The following is a 17,786-nucleotide window of genomic DNA, read 5'->3' on the forward strand; positions in this document are numbered from 1 at the left end:
GAAATGTAGCAACTCTGGCAGTAAAAGGTTGGCTGCCAACAGCTGCTACTATTAGGGTCCCTGAGCCGGAACCCAGAGTAGAGGGCGTGCCTGGGTTCCCCCAACCCACCACTACAGAAATACCTCCTGGGAGGGGAAAACAGGCCCCTGTCAGGACAGGAGGCTAAACTGTTTTGGTATGAGGCTGTAGGAGCAACAGAGACTGTGGGAATTCTCTCACCAACCTCCATTACTGGCTTATGATGTAAAGGGCTCAGTGGACTGTATCCCTGGCCCTAGAGAGAGAAGGGCTATGTGGAGGGTTGCAGTGAGCCTCTGAAGCTAGCATAAACCACCTGGAACCATGGGACCCACGGGGACAAGGTCGGAGCTCTGCCACGCAGTGTTTCACATAGGACCTGATCCGTCTTCTATTGCAGGCAAAGGGAGTGTTTCAATAAGAGTTGGATATGGCCATAAATTCAAATTAATCATGACGGAGACTGAAGTAGGGCCTGCCCCCAACTGAACTCAATATTACTATGCTTGTGAGTAAGAATTGGCAGGCAAAATAGTGCTCTCCCCCCCCCATTTTCCAACATGAATTTCACACTCTTTGTATACACGAGAGAGTTGGAATAAATGTTACAAAACCAAGATGTATGTTGGTAGAAATGTTATTAACAGACACTTTTTTTCACAGAAACAAGATGTGGTGGTTTATTGCATTAGCCTATCTAATACAAGTTGTTACAAGCTCAGAAGAACTCATCAAGAAGAAAAGAAACATGAATCCTGAAACGTTTATGAATATTGTAAGTCAAGTATTTGTGAAAATGTTAACTATAATGGAGCATAATAATTAGACACAGGCCTGAAAATTCAGATTCAGGTTGAGGGCCGCATTTCAAATTTTCAGCTACAACATTTGGGAATGTCTTGTTTTGGGATTTAGAAAGGCTCATTAAAGACATCCACCAAGTGACCGAATTGAAAACCTTGGATCCAAGTTTAGGTCCATATTTAATATTGATAATGTTTCATTAACAAGTTTTCTCTTTAACTTTTTCCATTCCCCCACTATACTATATCTTCCCCACTATACCTTCAGTCTGTTTTTCCAAAAGGGCCTTCCAATTTATCTGTATTGAAGGATGGATCAGGGGAAGTATGAAGTGTGCATATGAGTAAGTCCACTATAAATGGGAGTGATCTCTTATATTCAGTTCCATGCATTTCCTTGTTCCCGGGCAGAAAATTCTTCGCACCTCTCTTCTCTTCTCATATGTCATGGTTTCCTATTTTGAGACCGGATCTGAGCCAGCAATAACAAGTCTACATAATAGTTATGCTCAAACACTTTTTTTTTTTTTGGACAACCCTTGGGAAGTGATTGCTTGTATGTATGTTAAGGGATTATTAAATAGATTATTATGATTTAAAGTATGAAGCATAAGATGAATCTTTACAAGAGATAAATTATAAGAAAATGTGGAGCTGAACAGGTGGAGACTTTGCAAAGGGAGTGAATTTCAAGGAGGGAGTGAAGCAGAGAAAGGATGTTTGGTGTGTTTCTGTGGTATTGTAAACACTTTATAACCTTACTTTTAGAAAGAACTTTATTATGAATCCTCTTATATCGTGGAGCCAACCATTTTCTGAGATGTAAAGATATATAATTATTATAGGACAAAGCAAATCTAAGAGAGTCTAAAGTTTGGTTTAATTGAAACTCCCCAGTGGAGTGGATTTTAATAGCTAGAGCTGTCAGAAGGCAAGGACAATCGCTGTCAGAGAATTGCACAAGAGCATGCTGGATTCCTGCACCTCTTGTGTTTTCCTGCAGTGCTGGCCCTTCAGGTTAGGCAAGATGGAGTTCGCCTACCTTGTTTTGGCTCAGGTATATTGCAATCATTATCTGTAGATGTAAATTGGCTCAGAAAGATTTAGCATATCAATTTTGCTACCAATGTTCAGTTGAGTTGTCAGCAGACACCATTGCTTATAATCTTCTGGTTCTTACGAGTTCCTAAAGCTGGCATTTTTCCAGAATGCTCTGCACAAACCTACTCGTCACATACGAGGATGAAGTGTTTATATGATTAAATACTCAGGGTCTGGGTTCCAGACCCTATCTCCACTCCATGTGCCTAATTACCTTTCTGTTTGGGTTCATGTTGCAATCCTGGCAAGCTCCCCCAGCTGGACGCTCCCAAGGCTGTTGTGTTTGGGCCTCTCACACTGGGCCCATGTGCTTTAAGTGTCCCCTAGTCTGAGTAGTCTGTAACACTGTCTCTTTTCTTGGCATCTCTGGCATGCTTCCTGGGCACAGGCTCCCTGGTTTGTTACCCCGTCACCAGTGCTAATACCCAGATTCTCCCATACTTTAAGATCATCCTATCCCTGATCTCCAAGTTTGTGGCAACTCTGTGTTTACAGTGAAACAAATAGATGCACAGATTTCTCAAAAGATTCCAAAAACCAATAACTCTTTACTTTAGCTAGCACAAGAAATATACAGAGCTAGACAAAACTATAAGAATCCTGTACATATTTTTCTGCCTCAATGTCCTCAGCACTCTTGACCATTCTTTGAGCTTAGGGCAGAGTACACTAAGGAGTCCAGGATACCATCTCCTGCACATGGCTTTTCCTCCAAATTATGGAGTCTCTCCTCTTCTCTGCACAGTTTCCTTATTCCTCAGCCAGTCCTACAGTTAAATAGAACCGTTCTACTGTGACAGCATGTCCCTCTTTTCCTTTTTCCTGACCAAATGCCCTTTGTGTCATTCTTTGAGTTCCTCTTTGTCAGGGATCAGGCTCATCAGGTGATCAATGTCCCACCAGATGATCTATTGTTTAGTTACCCTCCTCCCTGGAGTTCAGACTTTGAAAAACTGGTTTGCCCTGGGCAGCAATCATCTATTTGCTAAAGGTGCTCCATTTGAATGGAGGATCATCAAAGTTGAGTGGCCTACCATTGTTCCTGATCAGAGAGATAGACGACAACCCTGACAGCTGATGGTGACTGGGACATATTCAATGATACAGCAATTTCATAAAATCAACCAGAATTCTTAAGTTGTACATAAGCAAATTCTCCAAATCATCACAGATCTAAAGTTACTTTTTATTATATTTTTCTTGTTAATAGTCATTGATGCTTTTTATGCCCAAATAAATTTGTTAGTCTCTAAGGTGACACAAGGTTGTTATTCCAATTAAAACTACTTTCAAATAATAGATTCCTGAATATTTATTTCCTTCCGACTAATGCCATTGCATTTGGATGTGTGAAGAAAGAACATGGAAATGTTTACATTCTTTGTGGAGAAATTTTTCTAAGCTTTTCCATGACTAATCCAGCCTTCTTAGCACCTCCTTGTTCAGATAATTGGGCTGGAAATCTCAGGAGAACAAGCTCTCTGGGAATATTTTCAATATTTCCTGGTTTGGGCCAGGTTAGGAATAAAAATCTCTCTCTATTTTAGGCTTTGTTCCATATCCCAGTTGAAACTAATTAAGTGCAGGAACTCATAAAAGTTAAACAAACACTCATGCTAACACTTCCTCGTGGGGAAATGCCCTCTTCCCTGCAACAGATAATTAAAAATCTGATACCTGTAAACAATCTTAGACATTTATTTTAATTCCCTCAGAGTCAGTTGATCTGCTATGAAGGATATCCCAGTGAGGAGTATGAAGTTCTGACTGAGGATGGCTATTATTTGAGAATAAACAGAATTCCTTATGGCAGAGAAAAACCTACAGACAAAGGTATGGCTCCATTTTGTTTGATGCAAAAAACCCCAAATAACACTCATCCAAAATAAAAAAAAAAAAACAACCCACCAATCCAAGTAAATATATACATACATACACACACACACAGGAGGCATGTTTAATATCTGGGGAAAAATCCTGAATATAAATATCAGACTGAAAACCAATCAATCAAGTCTTTACACATTTCTATATGTTCATGATTTTTTCTGAACAAAACAGGGTGTGGAAAATTGAGAACGATTAGGTCATGGTTTTTGACATTAGCAATGACATAAGTCTGAGAACAGGAGAGGCTGGATGTCTGTTGGCTGAGTTGCACAGTGATTTTTTTTTCCCTATAAATTCGTTACTTTTGTATATTTTGTTCTGTTTGGTGGTTATGTCAAGCAACCAGCCTTAGTTATGAGCAACTAAAAACAGGGATTTAGTATGGAAATACTTAGGAAATCTTAACTACAGATTTTAGCAGCATTACAGCTAATTATACATGTATATGTATGGAATACTAATGACAGCCGTAGCTAAAATTCCCTAAACATTTTCATTCTAAACCCCTGTTTGCCGTTGCTTTTTACTATAGCTAATTATTTGTCATGGGGTATCATACTTGTGGGTGTGCTCTGATTTAAAGGTTTTATCAGCATGTGTTTGGGATGAGTGAAATACAGTATGTCATTTTGCCATGTTACTTTACCAAACCTGTATTTCTGTATTCCATTTATTTAGGTCCAAAGGCAGCTGTGCTTCTCCAGCATGGATTGTTTGGTCAAGGTAGCAACTGGGTTGAAAATTTGGCCAATAACAGCCTGGGCTTCATGCTAGCAGATGCTGGCTATGATGTTTGGATAGGAAATAGCAGAGGCACAACCTGGTCTCAAAGACACCAGAAATTTTCAGTTGCCCAAGAGGAATTTTGGGATTTCAGGTAGGATGAACTGGAGAGAAACTAGTGAAAGCAGCAAACTGTTTTGCTTGTTGGCAATTCTGTATGTGTGGTGATCCATGTTTCTCTTAATTCATGTGAACTTCAATTTGTGTGGTTTGTGCACAGCAATGGTGCTCATACAGGATTTAGATCTGTAATTTGGCTCCATTGTCAAGGCATTGGGAGGCCAACAGTTTAAATCAGCAGAGAACTTCCTCCTGCACCCCCTACTCACATCATTAATGCCACTGATTTTCAGTAGCGCTAGGACTGAAAGACATAGCACAGAGTTAAACAGAACCCTCTGTGTGGTAGAAACCTTCGCATTGAAACGTTTCTTTGTCAGGGCCATTAGTCGCCTACAGAAATATAATGTGCTGTTAGATATGTTTAGTTCATTAAATATCACAAAGAATCTTTCCCTCACTGCAATCCTATCCAGTGGCCAAGGGCAGTCAGTCCCTGAGCACAAAGCAGAACAGGGATTGCTCTCACCTTGCACCCGGGGTGATAGAGTTTGTCCCAAAGAGGTTAAAGAGGAGCATGGAACAGGCCCTGCCCTCTTCACACTCTGGACTGGTGCAAATGGAACTATGGGGAGCAGGCAAGCACCATGCTAAACGGGCAACTGCACATTCCCTTTCACGTGCGGAAGCTCAGGCATAAAATGCAAGGAATACAGGTTTCAGGCATTGTTATCAAGCTTTCCAACTGGTTGCTGCCTCCCCTTTGGGCATTATTTAACTATAGCTGAGCCATTTCCTAACAAGCTGCTTGTTAGTTATTTACTGGAACTGGGTCTAGTTATTAGAATACCTTTTAAAGGACATTACCATTTTCCTTTAGCACAGAAGCAGAATTAAGAGCATTGGGCTAACATTAATTCAAATATCATGGCTTGGCCAACAGGGCAGTCTTATCTTTCCTAGGTTTGTAAACACACTCCATATTGAAAAATAAGGCATCTGTATTATGTAGAGAGACAAAGACTCAAACTCGGGGCTGGCAAACCTAGGCTGGGCTGGATCCCTGAATAGTCGGGTCTGTCACATAACAGCTCAATGGTTCACCAGTGTTGCATTCAAATGTATGTGGGCAGGATTTGCTGGCCAGATTCTCTCCTTAGCCGGAGCGCCACTCACTGCAAAGCTGGTTACAGCTCCCTGATTTTGAGAGCAAGCCGTGCTAATTTTCAGATGCTGCTGAGTAGCTCAAGGCTGCAGAACTCATATAGCGTCTTTAATGGACCTTTTACCAGTGAGGGGGTTGAGAGAAGGATGGAGTAGTAGCCAGAGGCACAGCTCCAGGTCCCACGCAGTTGCACTCGGCAGAGAGCTTCCCTAAACAGTGGGAATTTTCTCCTGGAAATTTACCCCCAAATTCCAGCCCCTTTATGTCACCTTAGTGGCGCATAGGAGCCATAACTTACTTGAGAATCTGGCCCTATAACTTCATTATGTGGTTAACTTCATATTTTTATATTGCAGTTTTCATGAAATGGGCAAATATGACCTTCAAGCTATGATAAACTTTATTCTGCAGGAAACTGGACAGAAGCAACTGTATTATGTTGGCTACTCCCAGGGCAGCACTATGGGTATGCTAGCAGAATTTGATGCATTTGCATTGTACTTTTCTCTCTCAAGTAAGAGAGGCTTTCTCTGGGCTATTATTAACTCTTTCATATGTTTATAAGCAGAAAATTGCAGAGACAATTCCCATTTTCGTTTAACATTGTGCAAGTACTTTATATAGGGCTAAGTCCAGGATTCCTTTCTCAGTTTTCAGTCAGACCTGATTCAAGTAAACGTCCCACTGAAGCCATGGAGCCTGTGATGTAATCAGAGATGGCCAACAGATTCCTAGAAAAACCAGAGAGGTTTTGGTGACCACCAAAGGTTCCTCTCTTGCTAAACTTCATCTTGCTGTCACAAATGGAATATTTGACTATACTTCAGCCTGAAATATCTTTCATTGCTGAAGGGAACAGGATACCCCCTAAAATTAACCAAGGGACTCTGCACCAAATTCATGGCTTTTGTTTTCAAGTGAAATGCATGGTGCTCCCTTCTTCCATACTAATGGATAGTCTAGCCCAAGTGTGAAAATGAGCTTATTGTTCCAACTCAGGCCTATCAAGTGTGATGGGGCAAGGCCAGATGGCTATAGTAAAGTAGCGGGAGACAGATATATTAGCCACAGACTAAACAAATCCCTGTTACCAGGATAAGCAAGTGGCAGCTGCTCCAGATCAATTAAGACACCTGGGGCCAATTAAGATCTTTCCAGAAGGCAGCTAGGTTGATTGGGACACCTGAAGCCAATCAGGGGCTGGCTGAAACTAGTTAAAAGCCTCCCAGTTAGTCAGGTGGGACCATGTGTTGGGAGTTGTAGGAGGAAGCCGTGCCATGGGAGATACTGAGCAATACAAACCATATCAGGCACAAAGAAGGAGGCCCTGAGGTAAGGGTGAAGTAGATATTGAGGAAGGCGAGGGGGAAGGCTGCTGTGGGGAAGTGGCCCAGGGAATTGTACATGTCCTGTTTCCAAAAGGTCCACTACCATGGCTAATACTATTAGGGTCCCTGGGCTGGAGCCTGGAGTAGAGGGCAGGCCCAGGCTCCCCTCCCCCACCCCCATCTCTCCCCAAATTAATAACTGAGTCTGGGAGACAACAGAGACTGTGCAAGGGAGAGTAGCTTCTCCTCACCTCCCTTGCTGGCTTATGATGAAAATGGCTCAGTAGGCTGTGACCTTTGCCTCTAGAGAGAGAAGGGCTATGTGGAGGGTCACAGTGAGCCTCTGAGGCTAGCAAAATCCACCAGGAAGTGCGGAACCCACGGAAACAAGGACAGAGCTTTGTCACACAAGTTATCATATTCTCTGTTAGTAATAGGGACAAAAGACTATCCTTTTAGTCTCAATAACTGATAATCGAGAGAGCTGTTTCTTGGCAATAGGCATTAAAGAGGTCCATATCAGGACTATATTTGACCACAGAAATAAAGAAATCTCCTTTTAACATCTCTGCTGGGAAAGCGATATAAAAGTTAAACAGACAGGTCATGAACAAATATCCCTGCTAACGCCACTGAAATGATGATGACTTGGTACAGTTCCCATTTCTGCCTGCTCTTATTCTGGGCTAAATTGCATCATTCAGCACAGTCACAGCACTCTTATGTCAGTCCCTGGCTAAACTATTTGATGACATCACCTGTCCTGATTCGTAGTCAAGGGCCATCCCAAACTGCTTGCAATTTCCCTCATTCTGTATTAGAACTGATTTCTTCTAAACCAAATACTACATGCTGGGTCCTGATGAACCCTCTGGTGGATTTTTCAAACAACTGCCTGTAAGTATTCAGTTGTTGTTTGTAAGATTTCTGTAATTATTCTCTTTCACTTTCTCAGCGTTCATAGCATTTTCCTCCATGCCACAGCTGGCACAGAAAGTCAAAATGTTTTTTGCCTTGGCTCCTGCTGTCACCACTGGACACACCAAAAGCCCTATGGTAAAAATGTTGTTAATGCCTGAAGGAGCATTACAGGTATGAGATTTCTCTGTATTTTATTACGCTACTGAGTTACTGGTCTTTAAAAAGAGGCGTTGTACCTGAACAGGAGTTCCGCGCGATCAGATAATACAAAAGGAAATATGCTGTAAACAGTTTAGATTGTCACTGGAATATTAATTCCGTCACAGTGCATGTATGTTCAGTAGCGTTTGTGGTGGTTTGGTTGATTAAACGTATGCCTTCATAACACTCTCTCAGTATGTGCAAAGTGTCAGACTTAACATCCCTGTTCAGAGTCTTATCTGTTGAATTTGTGACTTTAGTATGTTTAAATTAGCCATTTTAATGCTGGGTTCAAGTATATATATTTTTTAATTTATCTGAATGTGAATTTTCCAACTTCATGTTCAGCTTATTGTATTGATACCATTCAGATGCATATGACTGAGGTATCTGTACAAGTCAGGGGTAGAGGGTGGGAAATACAATTCTGCCTTCTTGCCTTGAATGAATGGAAAATTCCATGAGGTAGGCATGTATCAACTGTGACGTTTGTGGAATACACAGTTGATAGAGGCACAATTGTGGTCCTAGTAGCTACATGAAAACCTCAAGGAAGTCAGTTAAAGGTATGATCTGGATCAGGCCTGGACTGTGATAAGGCGACTATACAAAATACACTTTGAAGGTTCACTGTAAATAATGCCCTTTCGTTTTCACAGGATATTCTTGGCAAAAAAGACTTCCGCTGGTGGGGTAAGACTATGAGGGAGCTTGCTGCCACAATGTGCTGCTATGAATTACCTAATAGACTTTGTGCCAATATATTTTTCTTTGCGGGTGGATTCAATGAGAAAAACCTAAATATGGTATGTGTGTATATCTATATCAACCATATTTTAGTGATGAACTGAAAAAGTTAGCTTGATTTTAAACAGCATTTGTGCCAAATGTGCAATTATTTAATTTGGAATGAGTAAAGCAGGGTCCTTTTAATTGTTGTAGAGTTTTGCTAGGGACTTTCTAACATGATGAGAATGGAGAAAGCAAATGCCTCAATAATGCAGGTGGTGATAAGCAGTTTAACTGGGAATCTCTGTAGCCTACAATTGGCTTAGTAGTTTGGCTAATGTGTTACCTGTCTTTTTCTCAATAAAGCAGAGTAAATGTTTAATATGGCATTAAAATATCACGGTCAAATTTGGAGTTTATAGCCTACAGTCCCAGGCCCTGACTTACATAACAGCAGTGTCACAGAAGCCCCAGGGTGGGTGGGTGCAGGTGCATGCTATGGCCAGAGCAGTTATGTAGGGTGGGTCACAATGCTCGCTTTTAAGTGCTATGGGTAGGCCGTCTGCATTGGTTTCCAGTGGGCAGGAGACAGGCTGTTGGAGCCACTGCCCCCAAAACATTACTCAGGAGAACATACTGTAGCTCAGTGTAGTGGCTTAGTGGCCATAGATGGATTATGCTAAAGCCCTAATGACTATCTGTCCATTTGAGGAGATGGTGTGTGTGAATTCCATTCCTCAACCTAACCTCCCCTACACTAGAATGCAGCCCGATAAGGAAAATCTGCAGTTCCCTAACAGGCACCAGTTGCCAACTGATACTTAGCAATAATATTATTAAGTTGTCTGTAGGCTTAACAGGCCAAAGATAAAAGTAAAGTCTGCAGGCAGCACTGCAAGGTACTCACTGTCACACAGTCACACTTTGCAAGGCTATGTTGTTAGGAATATTTAATCTTCTCTCTGGGGGAAATGTTGAGAGTCCAATGGTAATCCATTTGCCAGAGGTGTCATTTACATGGCAATCTGGAGTTCTCTGAATAAAAAAATGAAATGGAAATTATGCTTCATATGAGCTGGTATCTTGCTCAACCTGCTCTGAAACAAAGTCCCATGCAATACATAGAGTCAAAGGCTTGCACCCTTCCAGGGGCGGGTTAAGGTTGGCTCTTAGCACAGAAATTAAGGACAGGAAACAAAGTTCAGCCCAGCTTTCTACTCAAACTTGGCTGTTCCTACATGAGGCTGCTTAAGCAACACCCCTGACTCCAGCAGCCTCATGTAGGAACAGCCAAGTTTGAGTAGAAAGCTGGGCTGAACTTTGTTTCCTGTCCTTAATTTCTGTGCTAAGAGCCAACCTTAACCCGCCCCTGGAAGGGTGCAAGCCTTTGACTCTATGTATTGCATGGGACTTTGTTTCAGAGCAGGTTGAGCAACTCCCACTTCCTTTATATTCAGTTGGTCTGACAATCCACCTAGCTCAATGGGTCAATAGAATCCCCCAAGATCTACACATGGTAAAAGCATGAGGTAGTTCAGGCAAATATTGAAGCCTGTTTTTTATCTAGCACTCAGAACCATAACTCAGACAGAATTAAACCAAACCTTACAATAGGTTCAAGGAGAGCTTAATATTTTAGATGTTTTCTTACTACTTTTGGCAGAACTGTCGTTAAGTAATTGTTTTAAAAATTAACAGATAGGCGAGGGAATTATATTTCTGAAAATATTGCAGTTTTTCTGGCCATCCAGCTTGCTCCAGTTTGGATGATTTGTAATTCTGTAGTTACTGAACTGAATGGTGTTTTGTTTATGTAGAATCCTGCCTTTCTCCCATTTCATTTAGAAAACACATAATATCCTAAAATTGTTTTCTTGCAGAGTCGAATGGATGTGTACACAGGCCGCTTTCCAGATGAAACATCTGCTAAAAACTTACTGCACTGGGCCCAGGTAAAACTTCTGAAATCTTTCAATATTCTGTGATTTATGCTCTCTGATCATAGTTAAAACCTGATTTATTCAGAACAGACAGGTATTTATTTATCAATGAGATTTTAATATAGTGACATAATCCTTTGAGTTCCATCTTTGACGTTGTTGGTTACTGAGAGTTTTCAGTGTGAAAGGACAGGCATGTAGGAAAGCTATGAATATTAAGATTGTAAAGTCACACACTCAAAAGTTAGGAAATTCCAGAATCAAGTTTGCTCAGGCAACTTTAATTAAGCCCCCTTGTGCATAGGTATTATGATACAGTCTTTAATTACATGATCACAAGCTATTTTTTTCCACAGGGCCCTGCCTCATTCAGTGCACAGGATGGACATGGTTCAGGAAACCTAGACATTTTCCAATAAACGCCAACTGGTTTAACTGAAATTTGCCAAAAGAATTTAGCCTGAACTAGACGCCCAGCCTGAAAAACTTCAGCCTAAATTAAAGTTTGGCAAACTGAAAACAGGGTCTTATAATGAAAAGTGCCAGGTGATCTTAACTATAGGGGTTGCTGCTCATCTCAGTGACGAACACCAGTATAGAAAGCAGTTCTGAAAAGGAAAATTATAATTCTTTTAATTGTTTATATATAGTGTCAAGAAAGAGAGAGAGTGAAAAACTCATGGGCTATGTAATACCAAAATCTGTCAATACAAAGTTCTTAAAAAGCACCCCTTGTGCACGTTAATGATAAAGTTAACAAAAAGGAAAAACTTGTTTGTTAGCAGATACAGATTAAAAATTACTCGTCGCCAATGAAAAGTGAGAAGTGATTTTATTTTTTTATGCTCAAAATGTGCTGTTGTAGATGCAAAGGGTTAAATTCTGATCCTATTGAAGTCAATGAGTGTTTTGCCAAAATTTCATCCAAAATGTCTAAAGTCCTGCATAATGTAACATAATTGATTCATGATAGTTTAAGACAGAACAGCACACTGATATGCAAAGGCATGTGGATAATTTGTTGTCTAATTTTACACTTTCTTTTCTTCTTTTTGCTAGGCAGTTAAATCAGGAGAATTCAAATATTTTGACTATGGCAGTGAGAACAAGGCTAAGTACAACCAGGTAGAGAGAAATTATTTTTATTGAAAACTAAGTGATCTTTTAAAAATAAGAATGATCCCCTGCCTTCCCACACTCAGTCACAACACATCCCCAATCTGTTACAGCATTTGACTACAGGAAAACTAGCATTAGTTTATGGACTTTTGGGGTGTATTTAATATGGGTTTCATCCATTTGAAAAACTTAATTATACTGTCTCCTTTTGTTCCTCATTTCATCTCCTCCATTATTTGTTCATTTCCTCTCTTTCCCCAGGCTTCTCTGCACCTGCTCATCTGGTCGACTTCTTCTTCACTTTCCTGCCCTGTGTTCACTGCTGCTTTGTCCTCACCTTCCATGCACAAGGTCATTGTTACTTGGCCCTTGTCTCCTCCTGTACGTGCTCCTCCGCTTCTGGGTCTTCCTCTCTCCCTGCACAGCCTCCAGCTTCTTTTCTTCCCCACTGCCTTGTATATGTTCCAGTTCCCTTCCTGCACGTTCTCCTGATCCTGGTTCCCTGCCATGTGTTTCCTTTCTCCTCTGATCTCTGATGCATACTGCCTGTTTCCCTTCTCTGCTGGATGTTTGTCTCCAGCTGGGTGGGTCTTGGCTCTTCTCCCACTGGCAACTTCTTTCCAGCAGCAAATCTGTGAGAACAGTTCCTTTTCCTCCTACTAATCCCATGTAGCACTGATCCCTAGTGAGGAAACTAGGCAGGCTTATCCCGCTGATTTCCAGTGACCCTAATGGGCACCCAGACGCTATGTTACAATGATGAATTGGGACACATGTAGAAGGCAGCTCTTTACGGAGCAACAGCAGGTGCTGTGTAGACTATTGAGCACGGTTTGAGAGCTGCTGTCCCAAAACACTGATTATCTCAGATGAAGCTGGCAATTTTGTACAGCAGTCAAATGGTTAATCAATGATTTTTGTTTAAAAATTAAGACAGGGTCTGAGACTTACATTTTTGTCTTTCAGTCTGTCCCTCCCTGCTATAAGATAGAAGATATGACTGTGCCCACTGCAGTATGGTCCGGTGGAGAGGACTGGATGGTAGACCCAAAGGATATTGACATGTTACTCCCTCAAATTACTAACCTAGTTTACCACAAGAATATTTCTGACTGGAACCACTGGGATTTCACCTGGGGTCTTGATGCAGCCAAGCGTGTGTACAGTGAAATTATTGCACTGATGGGAAAGTATCCATAAAACCACACAGCATTGTTTGAGAATTAATTAGTTAATTTAGATTTATTGAAATCTACTTTCTGTATGTGTGGCAATAGGCTGCTTTTCTAGTTGCTATTTTTTGAGTCCATCATGGTGCTTGTAAACGGATTAGGGGGTTACTCTGAAAGGATTTAATATGTACTTTTTTTTTTGGTCGTGGTACCAATTTTTCCCCATCTTCCTGGTGAAATTCAGCAACCAGGATTCTGTTACTCAGAAAACTGAATTATATTTCTCAAAGGAAACACTTCTGAAACCAAAACTAAAATCTTATAGTGCATGTTACAGCTGTGAGCCAGAATATGCATGCATGCCTTAAATCTCTTAGCACAGTCCATCATTAGATGTTAAACTAATGAGGACATTTCTCTGGTCCAGTTAAAATACTAGAGAACTTTCCCATGTTACATATTAAAAATGTTTTTAATTTGGTAATCAATAATGCAGCCTTTCATATATAGTTAAGATAGTCTATGTTAGTTTTACTTTGACCGTTTATTTTGTATAGATACACATGAATATACACAATAATAAGACCGCAAAAGCATGACAGGAAAAATACACACATCAAAGGATATCCTTGAATTGAAAGGCTTGTGAAAAAAGATAGAATCACACTCGGAAGAGATGTATGGGGACGGGGGGGGAATCAATGTCTGAATCTAAAACATTTGTGTACAATTTAGAGCATAAAGTTATATTTCTTTCTCATGTAAATTATATTTTTACTTCCAAAAATTGCTCCCACACCTCCCAACATTTTGCCAGGTCACGAAGCTCTCAGTCTATCAGCTTCACATAACCCTATTTCTCCTTTACACTGAAATCAGTCTTCTGATATTGGTCAATATGGATTCCATCCACCTTGTCACAGAGAATATAGCTAATGCAATCTAGTTCTTTCAATTGTGAGAGGTTCTTAATTTCAGTAAGGGTATTATGTGGATGAACTGAGGTACTGCTCTTTCCCCAACTAGTTCCATTCTGTGTGGCATCTGATTCCGGGTAAGATACTTTCACTTGCATATCCACACAATATCCCCCATATCAGAACAATCGTCTTCAGAAAAGGCACCTTTTAGCAATCTGCTTGGAATCCAGTGCATTTGTTTGAACTGAACTAAGTATTGCTTAATTCTCAAACTGAATTTACAGGTGTTGGAAAATTCTGTCCCTGACTTTGCTAGTGAAAGAAACGTTAAAAGCCCTTTCCTAGCTACATTTCAGAGAAATTAGTAGTGACATTGGGTATTTTCACTGTTAAAATTATATGCCTCTGAAATTGTTTGCATTTTCTTAGGATTTTTCTATAACTGTTGAAAAAGAGGTATTGATTTTGGATGAGGTTCTATAGTACTTATGTGGCAAGGAAATGGTGAATTTTGAAGTATATACAATCATAGTATAAAAGTATGTTGTACATAGCCAAACAAAAAAGGGTGATATCACGGGGGCAAAACCTGCTTTCTGAGGAACGCTGGAAGGAATACCACGAGGCAGAATCAATTTGCTGTTTTTAATCCATGTCTATAGGTAGCAATATAACCCAAACTGGTATGTGGAAGAACCTCAAAAGTAGGTTGCTCTGATTAAAAATGTTAAATATCCAGGATACTAATACAAACAATATTCTCAATAATTATTTTAGTTCTTGTTGTTAGTACACTCATTCACTACAAAGAAATGTCTTTTAAAAATGTAACAGTGAAGTTCTTTCATACTCACTCTTGCTCTTCTTGTAAATGAAAAATAAAGAGAACAATTCTTCTACAAAAGTTCCTTTTCTGCTTTTTAAAACTTATATTTCTTATGTCCTCAATGCTAAATTCTGAGTGTTGTTGGCATCTGTAGCTCCTGTTGGGAACTGCAGGTGCCAGCATCTGGGAATGTACAAAGGTCACATCAAAGGTGAAAAATAGGTTACTTTATCACAGTAACTGTGGTTCTTTGAGCATTTTACCTCTGCTTATTCATATTACCTGCCCATCCAGGGACACTGTATTTTGTGAATATTCCCTTATTCAAAATGGCTTATTTTCAATGGGGTTGACACCACACCGCCCTAAGTCACATTCTCCATCATTTCCTAACAGTACTTACATGTGGAAGTAAGGCTGTCCCTAGTAAAGATGGCCACCAATTCCCATTATTTGAAGTGAAATTCATTAAGGGTCTATACAAGGAACTATAAGGAGGCAGGAATGTCTGGTGCAGTAGGTCATTGAAGAAGTTCAGGAGGAACTAGGGGGCATTGAAAGCTGAAAAGCTGAAGGAAAAGAATGAAGGGGAGAAGAGAATAAGGAGGGGTAGAGAAGGAAAGTGTGAAAGGTAGGATACTGGAAAGGAGGAAAAATATGGTGGACAGATTATGGGGGCATGAAGGCAAAATGTGACCCAGCATCTTCTCCTGTTGAGGTTCTGTTTTTCTCTACAGTTCTGTCTTCAATAACTGCCCATGATTTTCTGGACAATTTATTACAGGTAAACATCTTGGGAGGGCCAGAGGGCTTTGCAAAGTGAAACCCTACTGCTTAAATATATGGTGCTGGTGGTCTGACACTCCAGCAATTTTCAAGTGGTCCACGGAAAAAAAAAATTTGAGAACCACTGCTTTAGAACATAACCTTATGCATGGAAAAATTGTTTGGACAATTTTGATAAAATCAGTCTAATCCTGCCAGAATTACAGGATTCACTACATGAGTTGAAGGGCCTTTGCAATCTCAAGGCCAAAAAATGATGTTTTGTAAAACTCTGCTTCAGTATATGCTGACTGCTACAGGTAAGTTCTCAGATGCAACGGTAAGGTGAAATTTACAAATGATATGTTTAAAAATGGGAGACCATTTCAATTTTTTGGGAAGAAAGAGTTGCGACACCTGCCATAGTATATTACATATGGTTTCACATTCCTTTCAAGCATTCAACATCGTGTCTGGTGGACATCATTCTGAAGATTCCTGAATTTCAAAGGGATATTCTATTCCAGGTAACCGGGGCAAGCCAGTCATGAGTACTGAAGAAGTTTCTGAGCTTATGCTGAGTGAACAACACACCTTTGAGTGGGGTAGGCTGGTGTCCCACAAAGGAGGACCCAGAAAGTCCCTCTTCCCTGAAATGTGACAACCCATCTTAAGTCCCTACTTCAGGAAAAGTTTGCAGATGCCTATATTAGATTTGGGGGGTCAGAAGGCCACCATCCAGGCTGACCATCTTATCTCTGAGCTCAGTGTAGTTTCCAGCACCAGGTTAAAGTCCTTATAAATTATGCAGGATGTCAGGAAGCTCCCAGAGGTGCAGTTCTCATCCTGGAATAGTAGCTCCTGATATGCTTGATCCCTTCTCCGCATTGGTCACTGCTCTGTTGAGGTGATGGTAACAAACTGTCTTACTGAATTCAAAACCAACACTGCCAGCTTCTCCACTATTGCTTGGTACACACAGTACTCTTACTGAGACTGAATGTTTTGCTCACCTCACAGAGCTTTACCAGATTCTGACTGTGGTCCTGTGACCAGCTAGCAGTGCATTTGGCAAAGGACGACTTCTTTTCGGCGGTTATAGCTAACGCAGAGATGGTTCACTCTGCAGCAAAATACATTGGAAAACTGAAACTCCCATCGTACATGGTTACAATGGAGCTCATCTCAAGAGTCTTGTCATGCAGGATTTGAACAAAAGTAAAGAAAAAGGTTTAGCTCCCCATTGTGAACGTCTTACTCTTACTAGTTAAGAGTTATTCATTCAAGCTGTCCCAGGGTGAGTAATTGCTCACTGCTGGAAGTAAGGACTTTAGCTGAATTTGATGGCTTGCACACACAGGTGCTGGAAGTAGGGGTGCTGCGGGTGCTACCACACTCCCTGGCTTGAAGTGGTTTCCATCCTATACAGGGTTTACAGTTTGGTTCAATGGCTCTCAGCACCCCACTATACAAATTTTTCCAGCACCCCTGCTTGCACGTGTGCTGAACTGGAAGGAAAAAAACAAGGAAAGAGATGTGATCTTGCCTAACGCTCTCTAAAGGATCTCAATCTGTGATAAACCATCACTGAAATCCTACTTTTCTACAAGTTACGGGTTTAGAAAGTTTTAGAACTGAAAATAGCACACCATCAGGACAGTTGTAATTAAGGCTGATATTGTACTTTCATGCTGCTATGAGTGGGAAGACATTGCCGTCTCCAGCCCAATTTCAACTGTCACTTGAAGTTAATAAAGCGTGTGTGTTATCCACAGAAGTCCATATTATTATCCACAGAAGTCAGTTTCTAAATTCAAAAGTGCCTGAATTACTCAAAATAATTGCACTCTACCTTTGAAAATGATGGTCATTTAATTTTTGGCATTATACAGTCCCTTATAAAAAAGATACTCCAGAAACAATATAGATCACTAGTAGTAAACATCAGATTTTTTTAAATAAGGCATAATTTTGACCTGATCAGAATGCATTTAAAATTCAAGTGACAGTGTTGCCACTTTAGAGAATTTATCTTCCCTTCAGC

General features: G+C 40.5%; 1 protein-coding gene across 1 annotated transcript; it reads left to right on the forward strand.

Annotated features, from left to right (window-relative positions):
- Nucleotides 1–688: 688 nt before the first annotated feature.
- Nucleotides 689–14,982, forward strand: LOC125639829 (lipase member M-like). The gene is made up of 9 exons (XM_048857564.2): nt 689–794; nt 3,639–3,756; nt 4,492–4,690; nt 6,178–6,287; nt 8,105–8,241; nt 8,931–9,077; nt 10,881–10,952; nt 12,000–12,065; nt 13,026–14,982. The coding sequence occupies exons 1-9, from the start codon at nt 690–692 to the stop codon at nt 13,257–13,259; spliced, it is 1,188 nt and encodes a 395-aa protein (XP_048713521.2). The 5' UTR covers nt 689; the 3' UTR covers nt 13,260–14,982.
- Nucleotides 14,983–17,786: the final 2,804 nt, after the last annotated feature.

The sequence above is a fragment of the Caretta caretta genome, chromosome 7 (assembly GCF_965140235.1).
Source record: "Caretta caretta isolate rCarCar2 chromosome 7, rCarCar1.hap1, whole genome shotgun sequence".
Taxonomy (NCBI): domain Eukaryota; kingdom Metazoa; phylum Chordata; order Testudines; family Cheloniidae; genus Caretta; species Caretta caretta.

Coding starts and splice junctions, on each gene's coding strand:
- LOC125639829 (XM_048857564.2), top strand. CDS start 690: ATGTGGTGGTTTATTGCATTAGCCTATCTAATACAAGTTGTTACAAGC. Junction 3,757..4,491: donor AGAAAAACCTACAGACAAAG/GTATGGCTCCAT, acceptor CCATTTATTTAG/GTCCAAAGGCAGCTGTGCTT. Junction 12,066..13,025: donor ACAAGGCTAAGTACAACCAG/GTAGAGAGAAAT, acceptor TTTGTCTTTCAG/TCTGTCCCTCCCTGCTATAA.